Source organism: Rhinatrema bivittatum, chromosome 8 (genome assembly GCF_901001135.1).
Source record: "Rhinatrema bivittatum chromosome 8, aRhiBiv1.1, whole genome shotgun sequence".
Taxonomy (NCBI): Eukaryota; Metazoa; Chordata; class Amphibia; order Gymnophiona; family Rhinatrematidae; genus Rhinatrema; species Rhinatrema bivittatum.
Window position 1 is genome coordinate 140,461,795 of NC_042622.1, and position 27,724 is coordinate 140,489,518.

Below are 27,724 nucleotides of genomic sequence, written 5' to 3' on the forward strand. Positions count from 1 at the left end.
AGTCCTTCCGGAAGGGCTGTTTGGAAGAGTAATCCGAAGGTAACAGAGAGAGTTGTCTTAGGGTCTCGTGATGGTCCTTTAATTCAGCCATTGTCTTTTGAATCTGCTCTCCAAATAGATTGTCTCTGACACAAGGGAGGTCGGACAATCTGTCCTGGACTTCAGGTTGAAGGTCTGAAGATTTGAGCCAAGCCCATCGTCTTGCTGAAATAGCAGCTGCAGATACCCTGGTTGCAGTGTCAAAGATGTCATAAGATGTTCTGATCTCATGTTTGCCTGCCTCAAAACCCTTATTAAGTAGGGTTTGTAGCTGTTCTTGAAGTGGCTGAGGCATGGAGTCTGTCAGGTCTTGTATCTGCTTAAAGATGACCCTATTATATTGGGTCATATAAAGCTGGTAAGTGGCTATTCGAGAGATGAGCATTGATCCTTGGAAGACTCTGCGACCAATGGCATCTAGAAACTTCTGCTCCTTTCCAGGGGGAAAAGAAGTGTGAGGTTTTGATCTTTTTGCTCTCTTCTGTGCAGATTCAACTACCACAGATTGGTGATCCAGTTGAGGTTTTTGAAAACCTGGAGCTGACTGCACCAAATAGGTAGTGTCAGCTTTTCTGTGGACTGATTCAATGGAGCCAGGATGTTCCCAGTTCTTCTGGAAAAGGTCCAGAAGAACTTGGTGGACAGGGATGGAGGTTATTTCCTTGGGAGCATCAAGGAATTGGAGCAACTCCATCATCTGATGTCTATCGTCCATTCAGTCTGTAATTGGAAGGGAACCAATTCAGACATTTCTTTCACAAAATTTATGAAAGAAAGTCCTCTGAAGGAGAAAGCTTTCTACTCTCAGTGGGTGAAGGTGGTGATGGCAAATCATCGGTGTCTGGTGAGGAGTCATCAGTCCAGGTATCATAAGGATCAGCACCTGTCCCTCTAGGAACTAGAGGGGGACAGGGTGGTTGGATACCTGAAGGCCCCGGTCTAGGCTCCGAAGGAATCGAAGAAATTACCAGAGGCACCGATGAAGGCATCGAAGGTCTCGGCGCAGGCATCAATGGATGGCTCAATGGACGTATTGGCACAGATGGAATCAGTGGCGATGGCTGTATCGATCTTGATGGCTGAGGCAGAACTCCCGATGGAGGGATGCGGAAAGGTGTTTCTCCTCCCGATGACAGAGCAAGCGGGGAGGGCACCGGAGCCATTGGTGACCCGGGGTCCATCTGTGGAAAAGCGGCAATAAGCGCTTCCATCCTGTATAGCAGCAGTGCCAACGCTGCCGGAATCGGGTTGGTGGTCGGTTCCACTATCGGCACTGGTGTCGGGGGAACCTGGAGTCATTGCATCGCCTTGTCGATGGCCTCCTGAACTATCCGGTCCAGTTCTTCTCGGAGACCTGGAGCAAGCAGCCCCAGCTCCGGAGAACAAAAGGAGGCAGAGGCATAGTCGGAGGGACCACCGTGAAAGGTGGAGTCGCGGCTCCCAATGCCCCATCAGGGGAGGGTTGCCTCGGTGATCCAGTCGCCAAAAAGGTCAGTGCCTTTTCTGGACGGGGTTTCTTCGACAGCGGCTCGGACGATGGCGAGGTCGATGATTTCGCTCCCTCGATGGTCCAAGTCTTTCAGTGCCGATGGAGATGTTTCTCCCTACGATCCCCCCTTGGTCTTGAGGGGGAGTAGAGCATGTCGATGGCCGAGAAGTCGTCGATGCCGGGCGGTCATCGGCCGATGGTCGATGCTGATGCGAAGTTGATGCTGCCAGTTCAGACGACGTCGATGCAATGGATGGAGTCGGGGTTTGAGCACCGAAGAGAAGTTCCATCTTCTCCATTCTGGCCTTGCGACCTTTTGGTGTCATTAGGGCACATTTGATGCAGGTCAAGACATCGTGTTCTCGTCCAAGACACATTACACAGACTTTATGGGGGTCTGTAATGGACATGGTACGAGTACAGTACGGGCACCAATGGAGGGGAGGATTATTACTGATAATACTTCAATTAGGCGGAGATGTCATCAGTCCTATACTCAACTACATAGTGGTGATTCGGCAATACTGGAGGGGGCCATTACTGCGTATCTGTCCAATATACCTCTTCCAACTTTGACAGCTGCTCAGCAGCAATTTTTAGATAAAGACATCACGGCAGTGGAACTACAAGAAGCTATTAAATCCCTCTGGCAAATCCCCGGGACTTGATGGGTACACGCCGAGGTTTTATAAACAATTTTCCACAGTACTCACGCCCATCCTGTTAAAAAAATTTTAATTCATTGAGAATGGGGACTACATTATCAGCACAGGCTAATACGGCAGGGATTACGGTTTTGGTAAAGCCTGGACGAGACCCCACAGTGTGCAGATCATATAGACCCATTTCTCTTTTTTGAACATTGACATTAAATTACTGGCGAAAATTCTTGCTAACCGTTTGAATTGTTTTATAGCTCAATTGGTACATACCGATCAGGCGGGGTTTATTCCTGGGAAAACTACCGCTAACAATGTCCACAAGATTTTGGATAACATTTGGTTCGCGCAAAAACACAAACTCCCTTCTTTAGCTCTGTCAATTGATGCCGAAAAGGCATTTGATATGGTGCATTGGCCTTATCTCTTTCAGACTATGGAATATATGGGTTTTGGGGCTCCATATCTCCAATGGTTATGTCAGCTATACAGTTCTCCCAGGGCCTGCCTAAAGATTAACGGTGGTTACTCCACCACCTTTGAGGTGGGCAGGGGGACTAGGCAGGGATGCCCGCTATCCCCGTTGCTTTTTGCACTGTTTCTTGAACCCTTTGCTATTAATGTCAGACGAAACGCCGATATCACTGAGCTGGTAGTGGGTAGAATTTCCACTAAAATTTCCCTGTATACCGATGATATTTTACTCACCCTTACCGATCCAGAGAACTCACTTGAGTGTATGACTGATGAAATGGAGGTCTTTAGTAGAGTTTCAGGATTCCGGGTTAACTGGGACAAATCTGAGATACTTAACATAAATATCCCACCTAGGGTGGTCAGTCGATTACAAGGGTTGTTTCAATTCAAGTGGGCAAAAACGCAGATTAAATATTTGGGGATCCAGCTAAGTGCTACTCAGGATTTACTCACCATAAATTACACACCTTTATGGAACAAAATAGCCAAGGACATGGAAGAATAGAGCCGCTACCATATCTCATGGCTGAGTAGAATGGCTGTTTTTAAACTGATTATCTTGCCAAAACTTTTATACCTGTTCCAAACGCTTCCAATCCTGGTTCCAGCCTCGCTCTTAAAGCAGTGGCAAAAACGGTGTATGACTTTCATCTGGGCAGACCAGAGGCCCAGGGTGGCCAAAAGGGTACTTACTCAACCCAAACTAAGAGGGGGACTTAGTGCCCCGGATCTCGCTCGATATTTTAGGGCCGCCCAGTTTAAAAAGTTGGTGGATTTGCACCTGTCCAGACAGTCTAAACAATGGGTGCTTATCACTCAAGAACTCCTGGGAAATGTGCCACTTAGCAGTCTTATTTGGCAACCCAGAAAGACTTGGATTTTGGAGCCAAGTCTGGTGCTTCCCCCCTCCACCCTCATGTTATTACAACTGTGGCAACAGCAAGGAACTTCTTTGGTGGGCGGAAGGGAATATCATGTTAGCACCAGCTTATACTCTAATAAAGCGTTCCGCCCTGGCTTTGAGAATCTGGCTTTCACAGTTTGGAGGCGGCAGGGAATTCGACATTGGGGGTATATTTGGGGCCAAACTACCATGCGCCTGTTTTAAACCTGCAACGGGCTTACTCATTGCCAGACTCAGCCTTGTACCCCTATTTACAGTTAACACATTTTGCTCATGCCCACATGGTTGACTTGCATCTCAACTTAGGGAAGTCTGAATTTGAAAAGTTTGGTGAGAAGGCCAATGGTTGTACTAAAGTTTTATCTATGATATACCAACTACTATCTTTGCAGGACATAGCTACATATACATTTCAGAAGACATGGGAGAGAGATCTCCAGGTAGACTGGGCTCCCCGGGATTGGAAGTCTATTTTCCAAAATATTGGCAGAGGATATATTGCGGCTTCTCTTATTGAAAACTCATATAAATGTGCTTTATCGCTGGTATGTGTGTCCTTTCCAATTGCATAAGTTCGCGCCTCACTACCCAGAGACATGCTGGCAGTCCTATATGGAGGTGGGCACCTGTTTCCATATGTGGTGGGACTGTCCCAAACTGCAGGCGGTCTGGCAAGACGTATTTCATTGGATGAGTGATCTGCTCCCTGGGTTATCCTCACTCACATCTGCGCAGGTACTATTAGGTACAAAAATCCCTGGGCTTCTGAAAGATCATAACCGTTTAGCCCATTACATATTAACTGCTAGTCACTGTGAAATTGCGCGCCTGTGGAAATCTCCCAGTGTACCCACAAAAGCAGCTATACAAAAGGTGCAGACAATTTATTTATTATCAAAAATTACAGCTTACAAGCATAGGAGAGTTCCTCGCTTTGAATTGACATGGCAACCATACCAATTGTGGCTATTGTCTATGGCCACATGCCCCCAAGATCAGCAGACTACCCATATTTCTAATTAGGCATGTTTGTAAGGCAGCCGAATTCATACATGACAGCTCCTTTGTATCTTATACCTTTTACCTTGAGCAGTATTTCACCATTTCTATTAATATGCAGTGTCTATGAGAGGCAAGGGGGGGGGGGGGGCGGGTATTGCAATCAAAAGTTTTGGAACATATGCAGAGATGTAAACTTTGTTTTCGAATTTTGTTACATCACTTATTATACCGCTGTCTTACTGGTTCTGACGCTTGAATTCGTACAATGCCAATGTTCTCTGTTCTGATTAATTACTTTCTGATTGTAACTTGTCTGGTTTACATGTTGTAGTGCTTGGCTTAATAAAAATCTTTAATTACGAAAAAAAAAAAGAAATATCTATTGGAACAAGGACCAGAGACAGTGTAGCTGCAGAAATCTTGTCCTGCCAAAATCTTCTGGAGTCACACAGACAGCTACAAGACAAATAGCATAGAAGAAAGATCTAGTCCTATCCACCAGAAGCCAGGGAACTGTTGAGTGCCCTCCCCTCCCAAACCTTTGCTATCTTATCCAAATTGTACCCAAATAACATCAATCTCCTCTGACCAACTGCATACAGAAAGAAGCCAACAAGCTGCTACTGTGGAGGTTATCTACTTTGCAGAGGAGCAGGCCAAATCATATCCGGCATCCATCAAAAAGGCTACCCCTAGTTCTACATATGGGGAATTCTCCCCTAATTTCTCTTGTGCCTCCTACACTAACCATAGCCCTGATTGCATCACAATATAACAGCGTGCTGTGATCTGAAGATTCATGTAACTATCTCAAAAGTTCACCTTAGTATGGCGTCTATCCTCCTATCCACCACCTGGATGATGGTTCTCTTAGTCACCAAGCACACCAGGGAAAATGAAACTGTTACTTTATCTGAGGCTTTACAGATACATGCCAGCCAAGGATTGACCCCCTTTGAAATTAGCCTCGGGAGAGCCCCATTCCAGGTAAAAAAAATTCCTGCACTGCCTCATGGAGAGTAAAGTATCAAGGCACTTTCAGCAAACTAACCATAATGGGAACCCTTTTTGGCACCTTAGCCAACTCTCTTGCATCCTCATACAGCTGCAACATATGTAAAATCTGTGAGATTAGGGATGGCAATTCCTCTCTATGGAAGACCTGCTGCATTGACTTGGGGGGGGGGGGGGCTTCTCCCTCCTCCAGGACAACTTCACATCACCTGGAAGAAACCTCTGGAATTCATTTAAAGAATCCTCAGAAGGACAAGGATCCTCCCATGCAGAATCCTCAAAGTCTCTCCAGAGACACTTCCTTCCCTAGGCATGCGCAGAAACCATAGGACAAAAAGAGGATCCAGCCTGCGAAGCCTGCTGGCTGATACAGAAGATCTGCAGAACCTTGAAAAACTCCAAAGAATGAGAATTGGAGTAAGAGGTGCTGGTGCACCAGAACAAGGAAGCAAAGCCATCTGCTCCTCGATGCACTGCGGGGATAATGAAGGTATGTTTATCAAGGCTCATGTTTATCAGGGCTCGTATGTTTATCAGGGCTCATCTGCCCTAACATGACTGCAGGGCCACCTCCCCAGCAGAGGGAAGCCTGACAACCTGGAGCCCCCCCACTGATACAAAATCACAGGCAGGCATCTCCTCCCAGGCCAAGGCACACTCCGTGTACAAGCAGAGCGCACTTCCTGCCTGCACCAATTGGAGATAACAGGATGTGCACAGGGTGGACTTCCTCCTATGCTGAATGACTGGCACCATCTTGGTCCCTTATGTGACTCCTCCACTCACTGTCATGTCAAAAAATAAAACCTAATTCTTACTCCTCAAGTGCCTCCTGAATCTCCCCCAGCACAGCTGTGGGCCATTACCTAGGCACCAGAATTTCAGGGAATGCCCAGGAGCTCCTCCACCAGAAATCCTTTTTTTTTCTATTTTTTATTTTTTTTTAATTTTATTATTCCACTAAAGGCGCACAGAAAAGTTTAAAGAAATGCCACAAAGACTAAGGGCAACCCCTGCGCTTTAAGAAGGGGGAAGGGAGAGAAGAGGTCAGAAGGATGAGAGATCTAATGCAGAACTAGATAGAAGAATGGCCACATTACCCTCCTGGAAGCTCTTAGAACATCCTGTCACCTCTGGCGCTCCCTTCTCATCAGACAAACTGCTACTGGCTCAACTGAGGGAGGGAGAACAAGTTGTTTTCTCAGCAGATCTCGGCCTAGTCCCCTCTGGCAAGGCTCGAGTCCACAGTATAGTATGCACTTCCACCATTTGCTAGACCCAGAAAATACTGAAAGGCTGGTGGCAGCACAAGCATATATAACAGTGACATCAGTGAGCCTGTTGATCTCAGTCTCCATCTGCTGGTTGGCATACATAACCCATTTGTATGGACTGGTCTGACTGAACGAAGAGGAATATAGCTATTAGAACACTTGACCAGTCAAAATAGGATTTTGGTGGCTAGCTCCAGAGCTCAACATCAATATTACTGTGTAGCAGACTAGTGGGCCGATACAGAAAACTTCGCAGGAGAGCGGGCGATCCAGTAAATAAATTTATGTAAATGAGGGCCCACATAAAAGGAGGCGCTAGGGACACTAGCACGTCCCTAGTGCCTCCTTTTTGACAGAAGTGGCGGCTGTCAGCAGGTTTGACAGCCGACACTTAATTTTACCGGCATTGGTTGTTGAACCCGCTGACAGCCACGGGTTCGGCAAAATTGAGCGTCCGTCTTCAAACCCGCGGGCAGATTTTAAATGGTTTTTTTTAATTTTTGGTTCCTCCGTCTTAATATCGCTATGATATTAAGTCGGAGGGTGTACAGAAAAGCAGTTTTTTCTGCTTTTCTGTACACTTTCCCGGTGCCGGCCGAAATTAACTTCTGCCTTTGGGCAGGCAATTTCTGAAAGTAAAATGTGCGGCTTGGCTGCACAATTTACTTTCTGTATCGCGCAGGAATAACTAATAGGCCCATCAACATGCATTTGCACGTTGCGGGCACTAATAGTTTCAGGGGGGTTGGCCGCGCGTTTTTGACACGCTATTACCTCTTACTGTATAAGGGGTAAAAATAGCGCGTCGAAAACGCACAGCCAAACTGGGGCTAAAGGTGCGCTCAGCATGAGCGCACTTTACTGCATCGGCCCATAGGTTAGGATTCCTGGAACTAGAAGGAGCTGGGGATATTACAGAGGCAGTGCTCACAAACTCTTAACTAAAGGAAGATCATTCAATAATCATTAGTGATGTGCATTCGTCCAGGACGAATTAGGCAATTTCAATGAAATTGCCTAATTTGTCCTGGATCAGGGAGCCCGAAATTTCGTGAAAAGTTTCTTTCGGGTTTAGTGCGTACTAACGAAAAATTGTTAGTGTGCACTAAACAGAAATTTGGGTCTCCCCGAATTTTAAAGGCCCGAACTGCGGGAAATATGAGATTTCCCGCGGCGGGCCAAGGTTGAGGCTTCGTACATCCCTAATAATCATATAAGAGCAACACCTACTGGCTGACTTAAGACACGCTTGCGCCAGTTTAAGAGGGTTGGCAAACACTGGATACAGTGAGTGCTTCAAAGCTTTCTGAGTTATACTGTGCACTTCTTTCAAGTGGCAATTTCAGAGTACTTCTCCCCTTCAGAGTGCAGGGAGCTAAGCAAACGCTTGCTGCTGAGCACGAATCCCTCCTTTACAGTCACCACAACTCGAGTTTATGCAAGTCCTTTCCTCCAGGCATATGTAAGAAGAAACAGTCAAGGACAAGTTTTTGCTCTTCAGTCTTATCTAAGAAGTAAGGGCATGACAAGCCTTTGCTTCCACCTCTAAAGGAAAATTAGTTTCTTACCTGATAATTTTCGTTCCTGTAGTACCAAGGATCAGTCCAGGACACCTGGGTTGTGACTCCGCACCAGTAGATGGAGACAGACTAAAACTTGTGGGCGGAGCATATATGCCCCTGTGCCAGTCACAGCCCCTCAGTCATACGTAATGTCAAAGTAGACAAAAGCCAAAAGGCAACCATAGCTAACCATACAACTTGGTAGGGAAAAGAAAACCAACACCCCTACAGGAACCAGACTCCCCAACCGGGAGAGCGAATAAACAAGGATCAGCGTACTGAAAAAAAATAATGAGCGGACTCTTCGTTACTATAGCGCAACACTGCGGGCGGGATCCTGGACTGATCCTTGGTACTACAGGAACGAAAATTATCAGGTAAGAAACTAATTTTCCTTTCCCTGTACGTACCAGGATCAGTCCAGGACACCTGGGATGTACCAGAGCTAACTTACCGAGGGTGGGAAGCAGAGAGTCCCGCTCGGAGTACCCTCTCTCCAAAACCCCCAGCTTCAGTAGCCTGAACATCCAACCGGTAATGTTTAAAGAAGGTATGCAACGACTTCCAGGTAGCCGCCCTGCAAATCTCTTGAGGCGACACCTGAGAAGATTCCGCCCAAGACGCAGCGTGAGACCGTGTCGAATGAGCCCGAAGACCCACCGGCGGCGATTTTCCGCGCAGAATGTACGCAGAACCAATGGCTTCCTTGAGCCAACGGGCAATTGTCATGCGGGACGCCGCAGCACCTTTCTTTGGACCCGAAGTTAACACAAACAGATGATCCGTCACCGGAAACGGATTAGTAACCTCCAGATAGCGAAGCAGGGACCTCCGCACATCTAGTTTTCTCAAGACTTTTGTTTTCGGGTCCGAAGACTCCGCAACCGAGAAAGCGGGAAGTTCAATTGACTGATGTAAATGGAACGACGACACGACCTTAGGAAGGAAGGAGGGAACCGTCCGCAAGGAGACCCCCGAATCGGAGATGCGCAAGAAGGTCTCCCTACAGGACAACGCCTGTAATTCTGAGACACGACGGGCCGATGCAATCGCCACTAGGAATACGGTCTTCAAGGTGAGATCCTTGAGCATAGAACGTTTCAGGGGCTCAAACGGCACTGAGCATAAGGCTGAGAGTACCCAGTTGAGGTTCCAAGACGGGCAAAGGGGCCGCAACGGAGGACGGAGGTGCTTAGCCCCCCTAAGAAAGCGGGAGATATCCGGGTGGAGAGCCAGAGAGACCCCCCGGACCTTACCACGCAAACAGCCAAGCGCCGCCACTTGAACCCGAAGGGAATTACACACTAAACCTTTGGCGAGCCCCGCCTGGAGAAAAGCCAGAATATCGGGAATAGAAGCGGAAGTGGGGTCTAGGCCCCGCTCCATGCACCATTCCTCAAAAACTACCCAGACCCGAACATAAGCTAGGGACGTAGACTGTTTTCTGGATCTCAGCAACGTAGCAACGACCGCATCCGAGTAGCCTTTTCTCTTCAACCGATACCTCTCAAAAGCCATGCCGCGAGACAAAAGTGAGCCGCATCCTCCAAACAGACGGGGCCCTGTCGAAGGAGCCCCGGGAATTCCTGTAGACGAAGGGGTGCGGCCACCGACAGCTGGACCAGGTCCGCAAACCACGGACGGCGTGGCCACTCCGGCGCCACCATGATCACATTGGATGGATGCAATTCTATGCGCCGTAGGATCTTTCCGATCATGGGCCACGGTGGGAACACATACAGAAGTACATCCACCGGCCAGGGAAGCACCAATGCGTCGACTCCTTCTGCTCCCCTTTCGCAACGTCGACTGTAAAATCGCGGAGCCTTCACGTCATGCCAGGTGGCCATCAGATCCATGTGGGGCGTTCCCCAAATCCGGCGAATGAAGAGAAACGCCTCGTCCTCCAACTCCCACTCTCCGGGATCCAAGCGGTGACGACTGAGAAAATCCGCCTGGACGTTGTCGACTCCCACTATGTGGGAAGCCGCGAGATGGCTGAGATGCCGTTCTGCCCAGAGCATCAAGAGCCGCGCCTCCTCCGCCACTAGAGGACTTCTTGTCCCTCCCTGGCGATTGATGTAAGCCACGGTGGTAGCGTTGTCCGACAATACCCGGACCGCCTGTCCGCGCACGAGGAGTAGAAAAACTTGCAGCGCCAGACGGACCGCTCTGGTCTCCAGCCGGTTGATAGACCACCGGGTCTGCGACTCTGACCACAGACCCTGAACCGACTTCCAGCTCAGGCTGGATCGCGCCTGCCCCTCGAGAGGTAGAGGTAGATAGAAATCCTCGGAAACCGGTTTCCAGCGGGAAAGCAATGAGGACTGCAGCGGCCATAGATGAGCGAACGCCCAAGGGACTAACGCCAGCGTGGATGCCATAGACCCCAGAACCGTCAGGTAATCGCAGACTCGTGGCCGGTGTAGCGACAAAAGACGTAGCACCTGAGACTGCAGTTTGCATATCCGTTCCTGCGAGAGAATCACACTGCCTCGCTTCGTGTCAAACAGGGCTCCAAGATATTCCAAGGACTGAGAGGGTTCGAGATGACTCTTGTTGAAGTTGACCACCCAGCCCAGGGACTGCATGAGCTGTAACACCCTGGCCACCGCCTGCCAACACAGACTTTGAGACTTCGCCCGGATCAGCCAATCGTCGAGGTAAGGGTGAACCAGCAGGCCTTCCCGCCGCAACTGCGCCGCCACGACCACCATCACTTTCGTGAATGTCCGAGGCGCTGTCGCCAGGCCGAACGGAAGCGCCCGGAACTGGAAGTGCCTGCCCAGAATGCCAAACCTCAGAAACCGCTGAAAACGCTGCTTGAATTCCCACATGAAGGTATGCTTCTGTGAGATCTAGGGACGCCAGGAATTCGCCGGGACGCACTGACGCGATCACTGACCGAATGGTCTCCATTTTGAAGTGAGGGACTCGAAGGCATCTGTTGACTCCTTTTAGATCCAGAATTGGGCGGAAAGTGCCGTCTTTCTTGGGGACTATGAAGTAAATGGAGTACCGGCCCTTGCCGTACTGAGCGGCCGGAACCGGCGAGATAGCTCCCAGTCTTTCTAGTCTTTGGATGGTATCTAGCACCGCCGCCTTCTTCTTGGGATCCTTGCAGGGTGAGACCAGGAATTTGTCTGTTGGGATGCGAGCAAAATCTAACTCGTAGCCATGTTTTATCACGTCGAGGACCCATTGATCCGACGTCACGCTGGCCCATTCCTCGAGGAATAAGGATAGACACGCCCCCACGTTTGGAACAGCGTGCCGAGGACGCGACGAGGGATGGGCCGGCCGAACTTCATTGCGAAGGCTTGGACCCCGCACCCGACGGGGCCCCTCCTTGCCGGCCAAAACGTTTGCCCCAAAAGGACTGCTGCCACTGGGTGTTCCGAGAGGAAGACGGCCTATACGAGGTTCCAGAGGATCTTTGCGGCCTAGACTTCCTGGGTGCCCTGAACCGGGCTCTGCCTGAAAAGGAAGATCTCGACCGGGTCCTATCCTCCGGCAGCTTAAACGCTCGGTTCTCCCCCAGGGAAACCATCAAATCGTCCAACTCCTTGCTGAACAGCAATGTCCCCTTAAAAGGCAAAGCCCCGAGGTGAGCCTTGGAAGAGCCATCCGCTGCCCAATTGCGCAGCCAAAGGAGACGACGTGCCGACACCGCTGCCACCATGGACCTAGCTGAGGTGCGCAAAAGATCATGGAGTGCATCAGCGCCATAGGCAATGGCCGCCTCCAATCTGTCTGCTTGGGAAGCCTCCTCTGAAGAGAGACCCGCATTCGCCTGCAGGACTTGAGCCCAGCGCAGACTAGCACGCATAGCAAAATTTGTGCAACTGGCAGCACGCACCCCTAGGGCAGAAACCTCAAAATTCTTTTGAGTTGAACCTCCAACTTACGGTCTTGAATATCCCGGAGGACTGTCGCTCCCGTGACCGGGATGGTGGACCTCTTCATGACAGCTGACACTGCCGAATCCACCTTTGGGAGTCGGAGGAGCTCTAGCGCGTCCTCCGGCAAAGGGTAAAGTTTGTCCATGGCCTTGCTGACCTTCAGACCTAACTCCGGAGTATCCCATTCCTTGAAGAGGATATCCGTGGATGAAAAAATGAAAAATGACCGCCGGCCCTGTGAGCCCAAGCAGAACAGGATCCATATTTGCCTCCTGGCGGACCACTACCGGAGGAGCCTCAATCCCCAGCTCCTGGAGAATGGCCGGAATGAGTGGCGACAGTTCCTCTCTGCGGAACAGACGCACCACCTTGGGGTCATCCCCGTCGACGGCCTGCGCTCCTTTACCTGTACTGGGCTGCGCCGAGCCATCTGCTGCTGCCGTCCCGGCCCCCGGCAGGGGCTCCTCGGAGGCCACTGTGTCCGCCCCGGAGGTATCTTCGGAATCCGAGTCCTGCGGCACCCCTCGGGGAAGCAGTTTGCCCCGGGCCGCGCTCTGGGTGGTCTTCGCCACCCTCCTTGCCATCTTCTGCGGGGACCGGTGGACCCTTGAACGCGAGGCGTCCCCCCGTCTGCGCTTGCTGCGCTTATAATGGAGAACTTTGCGCAGCAAAAGCGCCAAATCTTCAGAAAACTCGCCCGAATCAGTTGCGTCGCTTTCCGAATGCCCCCGGGACTGGGGCCCCTCTGAAGGGACCTCCACCGCCGCACCCCGCTGCAGGGAAAGCGTAGGAGGTAAAACCGAGGCCCCCACCGTTTCCCGCGAAACTATCCGGCCGGTAGACAAAATGGCCGCCACTCCCGCGCTGACCGGGAACGGGTCAAGAGGCCTATCAGGGGCCCCCCCCCCTTGCGACGGCGATCGCGCGACCCGGGAACGGGCCCCCCGAGGAGCCGCCGACGATCCCTCGTCTCCCGAGACGCAGGCCGAGCAAAGGCCGTCCCGGGAGAGACGCGCGCGCGCCGAGTCGCAGGCCCTGCACTGCGAGCCGCGCGGCATTGCAAAAAACCGCGGGAAACCAAAGACGCGCCGAAAAGCACTGAGGGACGCTGAATAAAAACAAAAATTCAACGCGGCGAAAATCGGCGACCTCCCCCCTGCCGAAGACGCCCCCCCTCGAGCGGAACGGAGCGCAACGCCAAGGAACGGAGAGCCGACTGAAAACAAAAGTAAAAACACTTTTTTTTTTTTTTTTTTTAAATAAGAAAAAACGCTGTCCCAGGTGCTGAAAAGCCCTATGTCCTGCAGGGGTGAGTGAACCGGGCTCCCCGGTGTCACCCCTGACGCTGCTACTAGCCCAGCCGGGTCCTCAACCCTAGCAGCGGCCTCAACCTGGGGAGGGTAGTCCCCTCAGGACCTCACAACTCCCCAGGGAGGTAGGGCAACCGGGACTAAAGTAACCAAATTAAACAAAAACCCCAATTTACAGTAAAAAACCAAGGTCTAATAGACAAAACAAAAACAAAACCCCAAAAAGCGAACCTGACTAAGAACCAGAATCAGGCCCGACAGGGCTGTGACCGGACCTGCACCACCTACTGGAGACAGAGTAAGACTGAGGGGCTGTGACTGGCACAGGGGCATATATGCTCCGCCCACAAGTTTTAGTCTGTCTCCATCTACTGGTGCGGAGTCACAACCCAGGTGTCCTGGACTGATCCTGGTACGTACAGGGAACTGGAGAGCGTGAACGGTTACAAACATCTTCTGCTTTGCAAAAGAACTCCTCCTCCTCACAGGTGGGATTTTTCTCCCAGAAAGATAACCCACTGGTGCAACTCTGTAAGGCTTCATTAGTGAGTACAATGCAGCAGGGATTCAGAAGGACCACTGACTTGGGACACTGAATGCCACGGTCCTAGCATTTAGTGTCTCAGCCAGCTTTTCAACCTCCAGTCTACAAACAGGTTTTAGAGCTCCACATTTCAAGCCCTGCTTTGGCAGCAGCATCCTTTCAGCCTAATCAGCTCCTGCAGTTCCACCTGAGCTAAAATCCAGCTAGTTATCCCTAGAGCTTAAGCTGACAAGAGAGCAAAGTTTTATCCCTTTCCAGTCCATGCACTGTGTAGGGTGTACTAATCCATCACAGCCAATGGAACCATGGCCCATGCATCAAGCAGAGGACTGCCACTGCAACGGCTGGGCTAGATGATGCGAGAGAAACAGGAGGAGAAAAAAAACTGACAAATCAGGAAGGTGGGATTGAAGGCTCATAGCACTGTAGCTCAGGTAGTCTGACTGAACTGGAAGGAGGAGGAGGAGGAGGAACTATACATATATACATGAATAGTGCTACAAAATAATTTTTTCATAGAATCGGTATATTGTCCTTCCCCTCTAATAATGAATGGATAATCTGCTTACCAGTACTTTCTACTGAGCAAGAGCAAACTCTTCCTTTCCCAGCGCTCTCTGCAGATGAGTTCTTTGCACCATCTGACATTCAAAAATAGAGTAATAAAGGTAATATAATCCCAGAAGCAGAACAACATTCAAAACAAAATGTGCATGAGCATTTAATTCTACTGCATAATGAGTCCTTTGATTAGGAAGGCACTGCACTCATAAAATGCTGGCTCTTAAGCTCTATATTGCTTATTTCAATATAAGCAATACACAGCCAGGCTCAAAGATCTTGTTGTCTGATGCTCATGTCCTATCCTGAGGGAGGGAGAGGGGAGGAGGGATCAGTGGATTCTAACACATTTGCTATGAACAAGATACAGGGTCCAATGTGTACTTATTTACTGATAGTCTGTGATCACCCCTTCCCATCTCATATTCTGCCTAAATTTACATTTTAAGTTTTCTCCTATTTCTGTACATATTGTATATACTTGCAAATCTTGTTTATAACATTTAATACAATTCCCCATATTTCCCCCCCTAAATTATTTTCTTGTTAACATGTTACTTTTATTATATGTAAAGTTATTATTTTCTTGTTAACACGCTACTATTGTTCGATGTAAAGTTACCTCTGCTACCTCTGTTCGATGTAAAGCGCTACTCCAGGTGCCGTTTTGTGTTACAATGTGAACCGATATGATATCATTGATGAATGTCGGTATATAAAAATCTCAAATAATAATAATAAATAATAATAACCAGCTATAGTGTTATAAAGATGAAATGTTTATACATTTTAACTATATATTGAATAGCTGGTTTGATTATTGGTTTAGTTGTCACAGTGATAATGGAAAGGTCAGCAGTGTCTTCCTGGTCTAAGAACACTGTAGCGTACTGCCTCCTGGACTTCATCCACTGTCCCATCTAGAAGAACAGAAGCCTTAATGGCTGCAGGCAGGCCTGGAAGGGTACAGTAGTCAAAGGAGGGGGCAGATATGGGAATGTGCTGTATAGCAGGGAAGCAAAAAATATTTGGTTTGCAATTTCAGTGGCTGATATGGCTGTAAGGGTATGCCTGACTGATTTTACCTGTCTGCTTGTAGTACATACTCATGTGACAAGGCTGCTTTATAGGTTTCATACCCTGTGACTGAGCAAGTCATTGGACAATTAGTGTGTACATGCAATGGTGTACCATCTATAGTGCAGGCATGCAGTGATAGGTGCAGTATAGTAATATAAGTATTACAGAGGAGAGGAGACAGGGTTTTACAGTCAGCCAATTATACTGCTTGCATTTGTCTTTTCTATATCTCTGATACCCAGATGATCTGGTAGCTATTTTATTTGCACTAAAGTTGCAGATTTAATTCTGTCTTGCCTCTCTTTACTAATCTGAAAAAAGGGGTTAGAGATTTTGCTAATTTGGGCTGCTTTGCGCTTCATCTATTAATTGGGTGTCTAGAAAAATTGTGCATATCTCTCAGTTTAAATTGGAAAACAAGGAGGGGGGCTGCTTTCTGTATAGAATCTATTTTTAGGGCAAACAAAAGTTTAGTTAATTTTAGGCATCCTTGCACTCTTCTGAAAAAAACCTTTTCAATAACATTTAAGAATGTTAGTTTTGGGTTTCAAGTGCCCTGACACATAAAAGCCCTCCCACCCACCCCTCACCATGTTTTTCTTATGTAGCCTTGGAGCATATGTACAACGGTAATAAAAATTGAGTGGTAAACAAGATATTTAAAAATGCCTTATCACAATACAGGTGTTCTGTAGTAAAACAAATCAACAAATGGCTGCTATTCTGTATAACATCGGTACTTTGGTCATAAGGCAGACCATCTGGAAGTCAAGGCTTGCCCTATTTGCCATGAGCTGTCTGCAATGAAAAAGAAAAAGTTGACTTAACTGAAAGAAGAATTGTCTAGGTTTAAATAAATCTCTCCAAACTATTTCACATCCAGAATATCTGCTCCCACTCCCACAGAGAATTAGGAAACCCCTGATAAATGGATTACAGTAGGCTATAGAATGGTAAAACCCGTGACCAGGAGATATCCCCCCTCCCAAATGATACCCATACAAAACACCTTTTCTGCACTGGAAAACGAGGATGGTCCAAAAAATGGAAGCTGAAGTATCTGAAAAGAGAGTCACTCAAGATATGAATAAACTGCATAAAGCCATCAGAAATCGAGGCAGAATGCCCTCTCGGCTGGGAGATAAGTTTAACAAAGTCCAACAGAAACCATAAAATGCTAGCAAAACACTAACAAAGCTCCTTCTGCTGGGAAGACTATCAATTAATTTAATTTCATGCTGGTTTTTATGTATGTATGTGGAATTATACCACCACTTGGATAATATGCTTAACAAGTGGGTTATTAAGAACAATAAATGAAATGAAATCAGAGGCACTAACTTAGGGACTCAGTTTGAGGGAAACAAAATAGTAAAATCAAATTTCCAATACCATTAAGGAAGAAAGGAAATTAAAAAATGTTATTATCTAGGGACCAACAACATTGCTAGAAACAGCATCCAAGAAGAGAGGTTTCCAAAATCTGGGGAAGCAGCTTAGGCACACAGCTGTTTATTGCCTTTTCAGATGTGTTACCTCTTCATAGAAAAGGAAGAGAAAGGCCAGGTCACAAAGACAACTCCAATACGTGGCTCAAAACCTGGTGTAAAGGAGAAGGATTTGGATACATTGGGGGGATGGGGCAGCATATGGAATAATTAAAGTCTATTCAACAAAAATGGTCTGCATCTGTCTGTAGCAGGAAAAAGGATCCCAAGTGAGAAACTCATCAGGCATTTAAACTAAAGGACAGGAGTAGCAGAGTGAGGTCAATGGAATTGAAATGTCATCCCAACACATAGAAATACAGGAGGTGGATGGAGAAAAAGAATACAATTAGTCCACTTTAAGTAAAAGCACAGAAAAGGTGTCTGGTAAGAGCAGCAAGCAGAGGGGGGAAAAAAGCTGAAAATTGTGTGCTTAAATGCTCAGTATGAGCAACAAAGTTCCAGATTTAGAGGCTATGATGGTGGAAGCAGACTTACATATTGTTGCTATTACAGAGATATGGTTGCATGAGTCTCATCAATGAGATATGGCCATCCTGGGCTATAACTTGTCGAGGAAAATTAGAGAGGGCAAAAAAGAGTAGCTCTTTATGTTAAAAACAATATATTAGCAAATGAAATGCAGAGAGTGTGGTGTATATAGTATAAATGCACAATTTTATTACCATAATTTCAATGTTTCAAGAATGTGTCCATAGAACATAAAAACATATTCACACTCACACTCTCACTCATTCCTTTATTAAAAGTATTGGGAAAATACACAATACACAATGAAGCCAGCATATACAATTACAAAACATATATATGATGTTATTCAATACAACATATACCCAATTCCTTGTGGAAGTATCCACTTACACTCTATTTAAATAGTTTAATACATTTGTATAGTTCCTTAAAGCGTAGTCCCTTTCTTTAAGCATCTCCATGTTTGAACTTGATTGCGTACACGTGGTCTGACCCCAACAAGCGGCCCTTGTTTCACATGCGTTTGCTTCCTCAGGGGGACTGCAACCACTGAGAAAACCAAATGTAAAACGTCAACCCCAACCCTCAGGACACACTCACTATATATGTTTATCAACCATGTGTTTACCTGAAAATTATTTTATACTCAAATTGTTCACCAGACAACACCGATATTCTTTCTTATTGCTTATGACGAGATTATCCGGTCACATGCACACAACATTTCCAAAGACGGATCCTTTTTACAAATACAGCGCAGAGTATATAAAACACGAAAATTCACAATTTAAACATTAGACAATATGGTATATAACAGACTACATCCCCAGAACCTTTTTCAACTCGACCCTTACCTTTTATTTAGCGCAACACAAAACGAGCCGATCATAGCCGATCACAGCTTCACTTCTCTTCTCACACCGACTTGGTATTATTAAAATTGGTCCATTAATTTTTGGGTTAGATAAATGGATTGACATCTGGGCAATTTAGTGAATATAAGTATTGATAGGACTGTTTTTGGTTTCCTTTTAAGGTCCTGGTGGATGGTAAGGTGGGTTTATCCGTTTAAAAGCGAGTGAGGGAGATTCCAGCTTGGGAGTTACAAAGTTAAGTTGTGAATATTCTATGTCAAGCTGTGGCTCTTTGAATGTGGTTTTTGTAGCCAAATGTGAAAAAGCATGTGAGGGTGGTTAGGTCATAATGGCATGTTTATGGTTTTCCACAAATTAATTGGATGAATATGAGGGCTAAAAAACATATGTCTTTTTCATAGGGGCTGAATGGTAAGCGAGTTATTATGGTGGAGGGTGTTGCATTACGTTTAGATTTTGATGATGTCACGACGTAGTGTTTTACCATGTGGTATGTAGTTACTTGCGATCCGGCATAGAAGGGTGGGGGCCTTATGGTCTCCTTTTTAAAAGGTTCTCGGGGCTGTTTCAACTAATGCAGTAAGTTTATGGTGGTGTTATAAGTCGGTATGAGAAGAGTTTGTCTCGCGCTAAGTCTCTTTAATAGAGGCTTACTGGTAAGCGAGTCATTATGGTGGAGGGCATAGTATTACGTTAATGTTGTGATGATGTCATGACGTAGCATTTTACTAAGTGGTACGTAGTAACTTGAGATTAGGCATAGAAGGGCGGGGGCCCTACGGTTCCCATTTAAAAAGGTTTTCAGGGCTGTTTTAATCAACGCAGCAAGTTCATGGCATAGCTACAAGTCGGTGTGAGAAGAGAAGCTGTGATCGGCTCGTTTTGTGTTGCGCTAAATAAAAGGTAAGGGTCGAGTTGAAAAAAGTTCTGGGGATGTAGTCTCAGTTATATACCATATTGTCTAATGTTTAAATTGTGAATTTTCGTGTTTTATAGACTCTGCGCTGTATTTGTAAAAAGGATCCGTCTTTGGAAATGTTGTGTGCATGTGACCGGATAATCTCGTCATAAGCAATAAGAAAGAATATCGGTGTTGTCTGGTGAACAATTTGAGTATAAAATAATTTTCAGGTAAACACATGGTTGATAAACATATATAGTGAGTGTGTCCTGAGGGTTGGGGTTGACGTTTTACATTTGGTTCTCTCAGTGGTTGCAGTCCCCCTTAGGAAGCAAACGCATGTGAAACAAGGGCCACTTGTTGGGGTCAGACCACGTGTACGCAATCAAGTTCAAACACGAAGATGCTTAAAGAAAGGGACTACGCAAGAGAGACCAGCTTTAAGGAATATACAAATGTATTTAACTATTTAAATAGAGTGTAAGTGGATACTTCCACAGGGAATTGGGTATATGTTGTATTGAATAACATCATATATATGTTTTGTAATTGTATATGCTGGCTTCATTGTGTATTTTCCCAATACTTTTAATGAAGGAATGAGTGAGAGTGTGAGTGTGAATATGTTTTTATATTCTATGGACACATTCTTGAAACATTGAAATTATGGTAATAAAATTGTACACTTTTCTCTTATTTTGTGTGATGTGAGATCATATAGAGAAAATAGTTCGAGTTACCCAGTGTGTGTACCTTATATAGTATAAATGCAAAACCTCTGAATCTACTACAGATGTAACATACAAACAGAGGAAATAATTAACTATCCTTGCATATTCTCCCAAATTCTTATTAATATAATTTATAAAACATATACAAAATTCTTTAACTAAAATTGACAAGACTCATTACACTTATGATCACAAATTTACTTTCACAGATGTGTATCAAATAGTGCATGGCTATACGTAGCAGTTTTTGAAGAATGATACATATATGTGTCTTCCTTATTTGAATTTATACCTCTTTGGAAGAGATTTATTGATGATTTGTTCTGGTTGTGGACTGGGGATGATCAGGATCTTATGATATTCATCACCTTGATGAACTCGTTTGATCCTAACCTGTCATTCACAGCTCAATCCAGTGATATTCAGCTACCGTATTTGGATGTTTTGGTTAGCAAACAGCAGCATAAATTGGTTACCTCAATATATATTAAACCTACAGACAAGAATTCTACTTTACACTTTGATAGTTTTAACCCCCGTAAGTTGAAAGAAAGTATCCCAATCAGCCAGTTTCTGAGGTATAGATGAATCTGTACTTCTATTTATGACTATAAGAAGAATGCTAAGGATCTCATGAACAAATTTGTTGAACTTGGTTATCCTGTTATATGCACTAAACGAGCATACAAAAGAGCACTATATGACAACAGGGATAATTTACCAACCATTTATTCTTTCCTTTCTCTTCCTTCTTCTCCAAGTTCTGCGACCCTTGTTAATTGTAACTATCTCCTTCGGTCACCACAGTTTTGAGTTTGATGTTTATTAATGCACCCCCGTTTCATGTAAACCAGCAAGATATGTGCTCATGATTGCCGGTATATAAAAACCTTAAATAAATAAATAAATAAATAAATAAATAATTTATTATCTGTCCCCCGTAGTCAGGTGAATACGATTGTTTGTAGCATCCCTTTGTCTTACAAGTCTGGCAAGATCAAGCAGATCATCTTAAAATATTGGCCAATTTTGAGGTCTTGCCCCGGTTTTTTTTTAGAAAGACCAATTTTCGCCATGAAAAAAGGCAGAAATTTAAGATAGTTATTGACTCGGTCTAATTTTACTCAGGGTATGAAAAATGAATGGGGTCAGTATAGTTGTGGTGGATGTTCAGTATGTGAGAATACTCATCATTAAATCTTTTAGTACTCTCCTAATGAAATATCCCTTCATTATCAGAGGACATTTTTCATGTTGGTCGGCAGGAGTGGTGTATGCAATCTTGTGCCCATTTGATCTTGTTTATATTGGTTATACCACAGCCAGATTAGAACTAGAATCATTGAGCATAAGAGTCGGATCAGATTAGGGAAGGAGGGAGCTCCTCTTGTAGCCCATTGGCTTAAATGTGCTCATCAGGTTGAGGACTTAAAGTATTTTCAGGCCGATATAGTACAGTTTGCTCCGACGGCGCGCGCACTGTTAACCCACCATTGGACGTGCATTTTCCCTTACCCCTTAATTCAGTAAGGGGCCGAAAATGCGCGCCCAACCCGCCGAACATAATAGTGCCCTCAACATGCAAATGCATGTTGGTGGCCCTATTAGGTATTCCCGCGCGATTCAGAAAACAAAATGTGCAGCCAAGCCACACATTTTGCTTTCAGAAATTAGCGCCTACCCAAAGGTAGGTGCTAATTTCTTCGGGCACCGGGAAAGTGCACAGAAAAGCAGTAAAAACTGCTTTTCTGTGCACCCTCCGACTTAATATCATGGCGATATTAAGTCGGAGGTCCCGAAGGGTAAAAAAAGTAAAAAAAAAAAAAAAGAAGAAAAAAGAAAAAAAAATTTTGAAGTCGGCCCGCAGCTGTTGGGTCGAAAACCGGACACTCAATTTTGCCGGCGTCCGGTTTCCGAGTCCGTGGCTGTCAGCGGGCTCGAGAGCAGACGCTGGCAAAATTGAGCGTCAGCTGTCAAATCCGCTGACAGCTGCCGCTCCGGGCCAAAAGGAGGTGCTAGGGACGCGCTAGTGTCCCTAGCGCCTCCTTTTGCCTGTTTCTACTGCCAGGTCTCATTTAAATACTGAATCGCGCGCACAGGCGAGTGGCCTGTTCGCCCGCTCTCCCGTGGACTTTACTGAATCGATCCGTTTGTTATTCAGCAAATTTCGGAGTGCAATGGGGTAATGGGATTAAAGCATTATGGCAATTGGAGCAGAGATATATATATATACCTACACACACACACGGAGAACATATCATCCCAATGGTTTGAATACCACGGTAGAATGGGAGGCATTCTATTGAATTATTGTGATATTTTATGAAGATGTACTGAGGGTTAAAATACATTTTAGATAATATTGGTATTGGTTGATTGGGGAACATTATTTGGTTTATTAAGACCAGCTGTGTGAAATACTTGTATAATCATGGAATTTTGATGAATGTGCCTGCGTAACTTTTTGTTAGGAGATTGAGAGAGGTTGTAAAATTATATCCTGCTATAGTAAGACAGTCTTGAAAGTACATGTTACTATTGGAGCAATAAGGGAAGGGGTGTGGCTGAAGTGTGGGGATTGGTTGGCGTGTTGTATATAATGTGGGTGGTAAGGCGTGTATGCGTCACGTTGCCAAACAGTAATGTTGATGGAGGCCATACTGGAAGTGATAATTATTGGAGCGGTGTGCGTAGGAGGTTTGGATAATGAACAATTTTGAATGTGAGTAGGTTTTGTTGGGATGTGAGGATAGTTTAGTGCATCAATGGTATGCATAAATAATGTATCTTATTTTTAAATTTGTAGATGCACCTTTATGATATAATAAGGTAACCGGTTGTTTAATAACAGACGTGGTAGGAAACATGGTATGTTTTATGATAAATTTATTTAATCAGTAATTTATGTTACAGTTTAGAGTAGTTAGATTTACATAGATTTGTGTCTTTCATGCTGTAGATTTGTAGAATGGTTGCCGAAGAGGAGTGTATGGGAATATTTGGATATCCCCTTCTAGTTCACACGACATTCGGTGAAGTCTTGAGCCTTATTAGAAGTTGTATGCAGAGGAAGATACCAGTGGATAATTATATATTGGAGTCGATTTTGGAGTTGTATCCCCTGAAGAAGCTCTTATTGGGTGAAATAAGGATCCCCGTCGGAAGCATTATAGTGAAGTTAGATACAGAACATTGAGAATACAGCAGCAGGATACAGCAGTAACGAAGGACATTGAATGAGGGATAAGGATTTGCAGGGATTATAATATATGTGGATAATATGTGAATATAAAAGATATATGTTTTGATTCTCTCATTTCATACCCCATCACGCTAGAAGTCTGACACCGTAGCCCTTAATTCTCCTGTTTAGCTCTACTTTACTTCAATCTGCACCCATGCTTATTAAGCCAGTTGTAATTCCGACTTTTTGATTGTTATTTATTTATTTGTAATAATTTTAAATTATAAGTTGTCCTCAGCTTTATCTATAAGTTCTCAGCGTTATCTATAAGTTCTCACGATGTTAGACCTGTTATTTGTACCCTCTTGTTCGATATAATGTTCGATGTAATTTCCAACTTTGGTTCTATGTAAACAGACGTGATATGTACCAGTACATGAACATCAGTATATAAAAGCTCTTAAATAAATAAATAAATAAATAAATAAATAAATGTTTTAAGGGTAAAACATAATGTACGGAGGTGTAGTGATATGAATGGTAAGTGAGGTGTGAGTGCAGTGTGTTCTGTTTGGCAGTATGGGTAGGATTAATATTAGGTTTTAGTATTCTATACAAAGTATATGGATGTATAGCATATTTGTATTGGGCTATGGGATTATTAACATGTTTTATAATCATGTCTTTTGGGTGCACTATTTATGATACACATCTGTGAAAGTATATTTGTGATCATAAGTGTAAGGAGTCTTGTCAATTTTAATCAAATAATTTTGTATATGTTTTATAATATATATTAATAAGAAGTTGGGAGAATATGTAAGGAGAGTTGGTGTAAGTAGGAAGCACAGTGGGGGGTTTTGGTTTTGGTTTTTTTTTTTTTAAAGACAAAAGAGATGCGATCTACAGGCTTCAGAATCGGAGAAAAGAACTGCACAGAGATTTGGCTGAAGACATTCAAAAGATGGAAAAGAATCTCTCCAATAGGCAGCATTTCTCCCTTAATATGCAAGATGTATTCCTACTGTTGAATCTTTAAGGAGTAGAAAGATTGTGGATGCCTTTCAAGGGGCTCTGCTTAGACAAATAGTGACAGAAGCCATGACAGGAGGAGCGGTACTGGATCTGCTGCTCACAAATGAAAATAGTATCTCTAATGTCGGGTAGGTGGCAATCTGAGCGCCAGTGCTCATCAGACAGTATAGTTTGATATAGCAGCTAAGATGGAGAGAAGTCATATGAAAATCAAAGTCATGGATTTCAGAAATACCGATTTTGAAAAAATGAGCAAATAACTTGAGGAGGAACTAGAAGGCTGGAAGGAGATGGGAAAAGTGGAACAACAGTGGCTAAATTAAAGAATTATAATAAAGGCGATAAATCTTTATGTAAGTAAAGTAAGTAAAGTAAGAGGAAAAGAAAACAGATATGGTTTTCTAAAGAGGCGGCTGAAAAAATAACACACAAAAATGTCAGAGTTCAAAAAATACAAAGGAACATAAAAAGAGGCACCCAAGGAAGAATATTGTTGCGTCCAGTCTCAGATGGCTTCGTCCGACATGCCTCACCTCTATTTCAGCCTTCTCCACCAGCCTCAGGAGAATGGCATCTGTGGCGTCTCCTTGCCACACCCTCCGGATTCCCCGGAGCGACTCTGGCGCGGCGTCCCGCCATGTTGACCTGAGGCCTCCTACGGCGCGCGCACACCTCACATCTTGTAGCAGTGTTGGCGCGAACCTCGGAGGCGTCCCCCTCGAGTGACGTCACTGCTTCCTCCTTCTTAAGGTTGCCCATTTGCTGACTCTCGCCAAGTTAGCAACAGATTGGATTTGCTCCGGTCTGAAGCTGCTCTGCCACTTCTACTGCCTGCTGGAAGCTACCTTCACCCTTCAGGGTCTACTAACCTGGGTATCCACTCCTTGGAGGCCCTTTGCTTATTTCCAGGTGCCTATCCTATTTACAGGTACTCGCTCCTCGAGGGCCTGTGTGTCTATCCTAGTGCCTGCTACATATTCTTCTACCTGATGGATCACTACCTAACAGCTATCGAGAGTGAGTACTACTTCTCCCAGTCTGTCTACAGCTCCTCGCTGTCTATCTGCATCGGGCCCTTCACCACCATTGTGGAACGGGTCTCCTTTGCCGGGAACCACAGACTGTTGATACCTATCCTTTCTCTACTGCTCATTGGGAACTCCATCTACTCAGCTATAAAGGAGTATATTATAACCTCTGCCAGTCTGTCTCTCCTACAGTGCCTCATTGGATATCTGCATCAGGGCCTTACACCACCATTGTGGGACGGGTCTCCTACGCAGAGGATCACAGACTGTTGCTATCTAATCCACTCTCTACTGCCACCTCTGGTGAACCATCCAAGCTGTATAATAAAGATATATCTCTGTGTTCGTGCATCTGAGTCTAGCCCGGTGCTACAGTTCCCTACGGGAGATACCATCACTGTTGCCCCTGAGAATCCACCAAACACCTCAATTTCATAACAAATATCTTGTGAAGCTGAAAGAGACAGGAAAAATCAGGATGCCAAAAGTTTGAGTGGAAGAAAGGATTGCCAAAGAGGTAACACGAGGTGACAAACATTTTTCAAATATATCAGAAAAAGGAGGAAGACCAGAGGTAGTATTGTAAGACTGAAAGGAGACAAAGATCACTGTGTGCCAAAGATGAAAAAAAGCTAAAACATTAAGAACATAAGAAAATGCCATACTGGGTCAGACCAAGGATCCATCAAGCCCAGCATCCTGTTTCCAACAGTGGCCAATCCAGGCCATAAGAACCTGGTAAGTACCCAAAAACTAAGTCTATTCCATGTTACCGTTGCTAGTAATAGCAGTGGCTATTCTCTAAGTGAACTTAATAGCAGGTAATGGACTTCTCCTCCAAGAACTTATCCAATCCTTTTTTAAACACAGCTATACTAACTGCACTAACCATATCCTCTGGCAACAAATTCCAGAGTTTAATTGTGCGTTGAGTAAAAAAGAACTTTCTCCGATTAGTTTTAAATGTGCCCCATGCTAACTTCATGGAGTGCCCCCTAGTCTTTCTACTATCCGAAAGAGTAAATAACTGATTCACATCTACCCGTTCTAGACCTCTCATTATTTTAAACATCTCTATCATATCCCCCCCTCAGCCGTCTCTTCTCCAAGCTGAAAAGTCCTAACCTCTTTAGTCTTTCCTCATAGGGGAGCTGTTCCATTCCCCTTATCATTTCATTTTGGTATTCACTAAAGAAGACCTTTAGGAAGGACCATTGCAAGTTGATAAGGGTACAGATGGAAGTGGGATACATATGGAAGAGTGTGTTTGGATGAACTAGTGAACTAGTGAAACAAAGTGGACAAAGCCACAGGACCAGATAAGCTACATCCCAGGGCACTGAAGGAGCTCAGAGAGGTGCTGGCAGGTCCATTGAAAAACCTGTTCAATAGTTCACTGGAAATGGGAGTGCTGCCACAAGACTGGAGAAAGACAATTGTAGTCCCACACTTACAAAAACGGAGTAAGGAGGAGCCTAGAAATTACAGGCCAGTTAGACTTATCTCTGTGGTAGGAAAACTAATGGAGACACTTCTGAAAAAAAAGGATAGTGAAATCTGCAATGCAGAAGAAAGTCATGTCAGACAAATCTGATTTTTAATTAGGTGACTGGAGAATTTAGAAAGCAATTAAAAACCTGGCTGTTTCACCAGGCCTACCCAGATTAGCTTATTCTTCATCCTCTTCCTACCCTCTCGGTCCTGCTCTCATAGCCCTTTTCCCCCCCTTTGATTTTCTCTGTTCAGACACTCAAGCAGGGGTGCTAGGATAGTCGGCAGAAGCTCAGGCACCGGTATGGGGGCCGGTGGCATGGCCGGCTCAACACTCTGGAGAGCTCTGAGCACCGGAGTCTGAACCCTGTGGTCCAACTTCTCCTGGACGTCCAGTGAGACCAAGACTGAAGAAGGGGGACGAGGCATCACCGGCTCTTCCACGTTCTTTGAGGTGGCACGGTGCTCAACAACGGTATTGGTGGGGAACACCTGGGACTCCCAGAGACAGAGGACAGGGCCTCCGATGGTCAGGGTCACTTCGGTGATGGTACGGCTGCCTCCAGTACCGCATCAGCACCGGAGCCATGCGCCGATGGCGATCATTGCCAATGCTTATGGGATCTTTCACGGTGCTCGGCCTGGTCATTCCCCGGCGCCGAGGAGGCGGAGGATCCTGATGT

The 27,724-nt window shown here is 45.4% G+C and overlaps 1 protein-coding gene across 9 annotated transcripts in view; it reads right to left on the reverse strand.

The window, feature by feature from the left end:
- The window catches only part of PNPLA7 (patatin like phospholipase domain containing 7), a 668,718-nt gene that overhangs the window by 497,160 nt on the left and 143,834 nt on the right, over positions 1-27,724 (reverse strand). For 8 of the 9 annotated variants that reach the window (XR_003858427.1, XM_029614471.1, XM_029614468.1 and 5 more), the window contains one exon: positions 14,746-14,817. The exons of the other annotated variant lie outside the window; for it this stretch is intronic. Coding sequence is in view for 7 of the 8 variants with exons in the window: in XM_029614471.1 (XP_029470331.1) it covers positions 14,746-14,817 (72 nt within the window). In the remaining variant the exon portion in view is untranslated. The remainder of the gene's footprint in view (positions 1-14,745; positions 14,818-27,724) is intronic. 9 annotated transcript variants of the gene reach the window in all.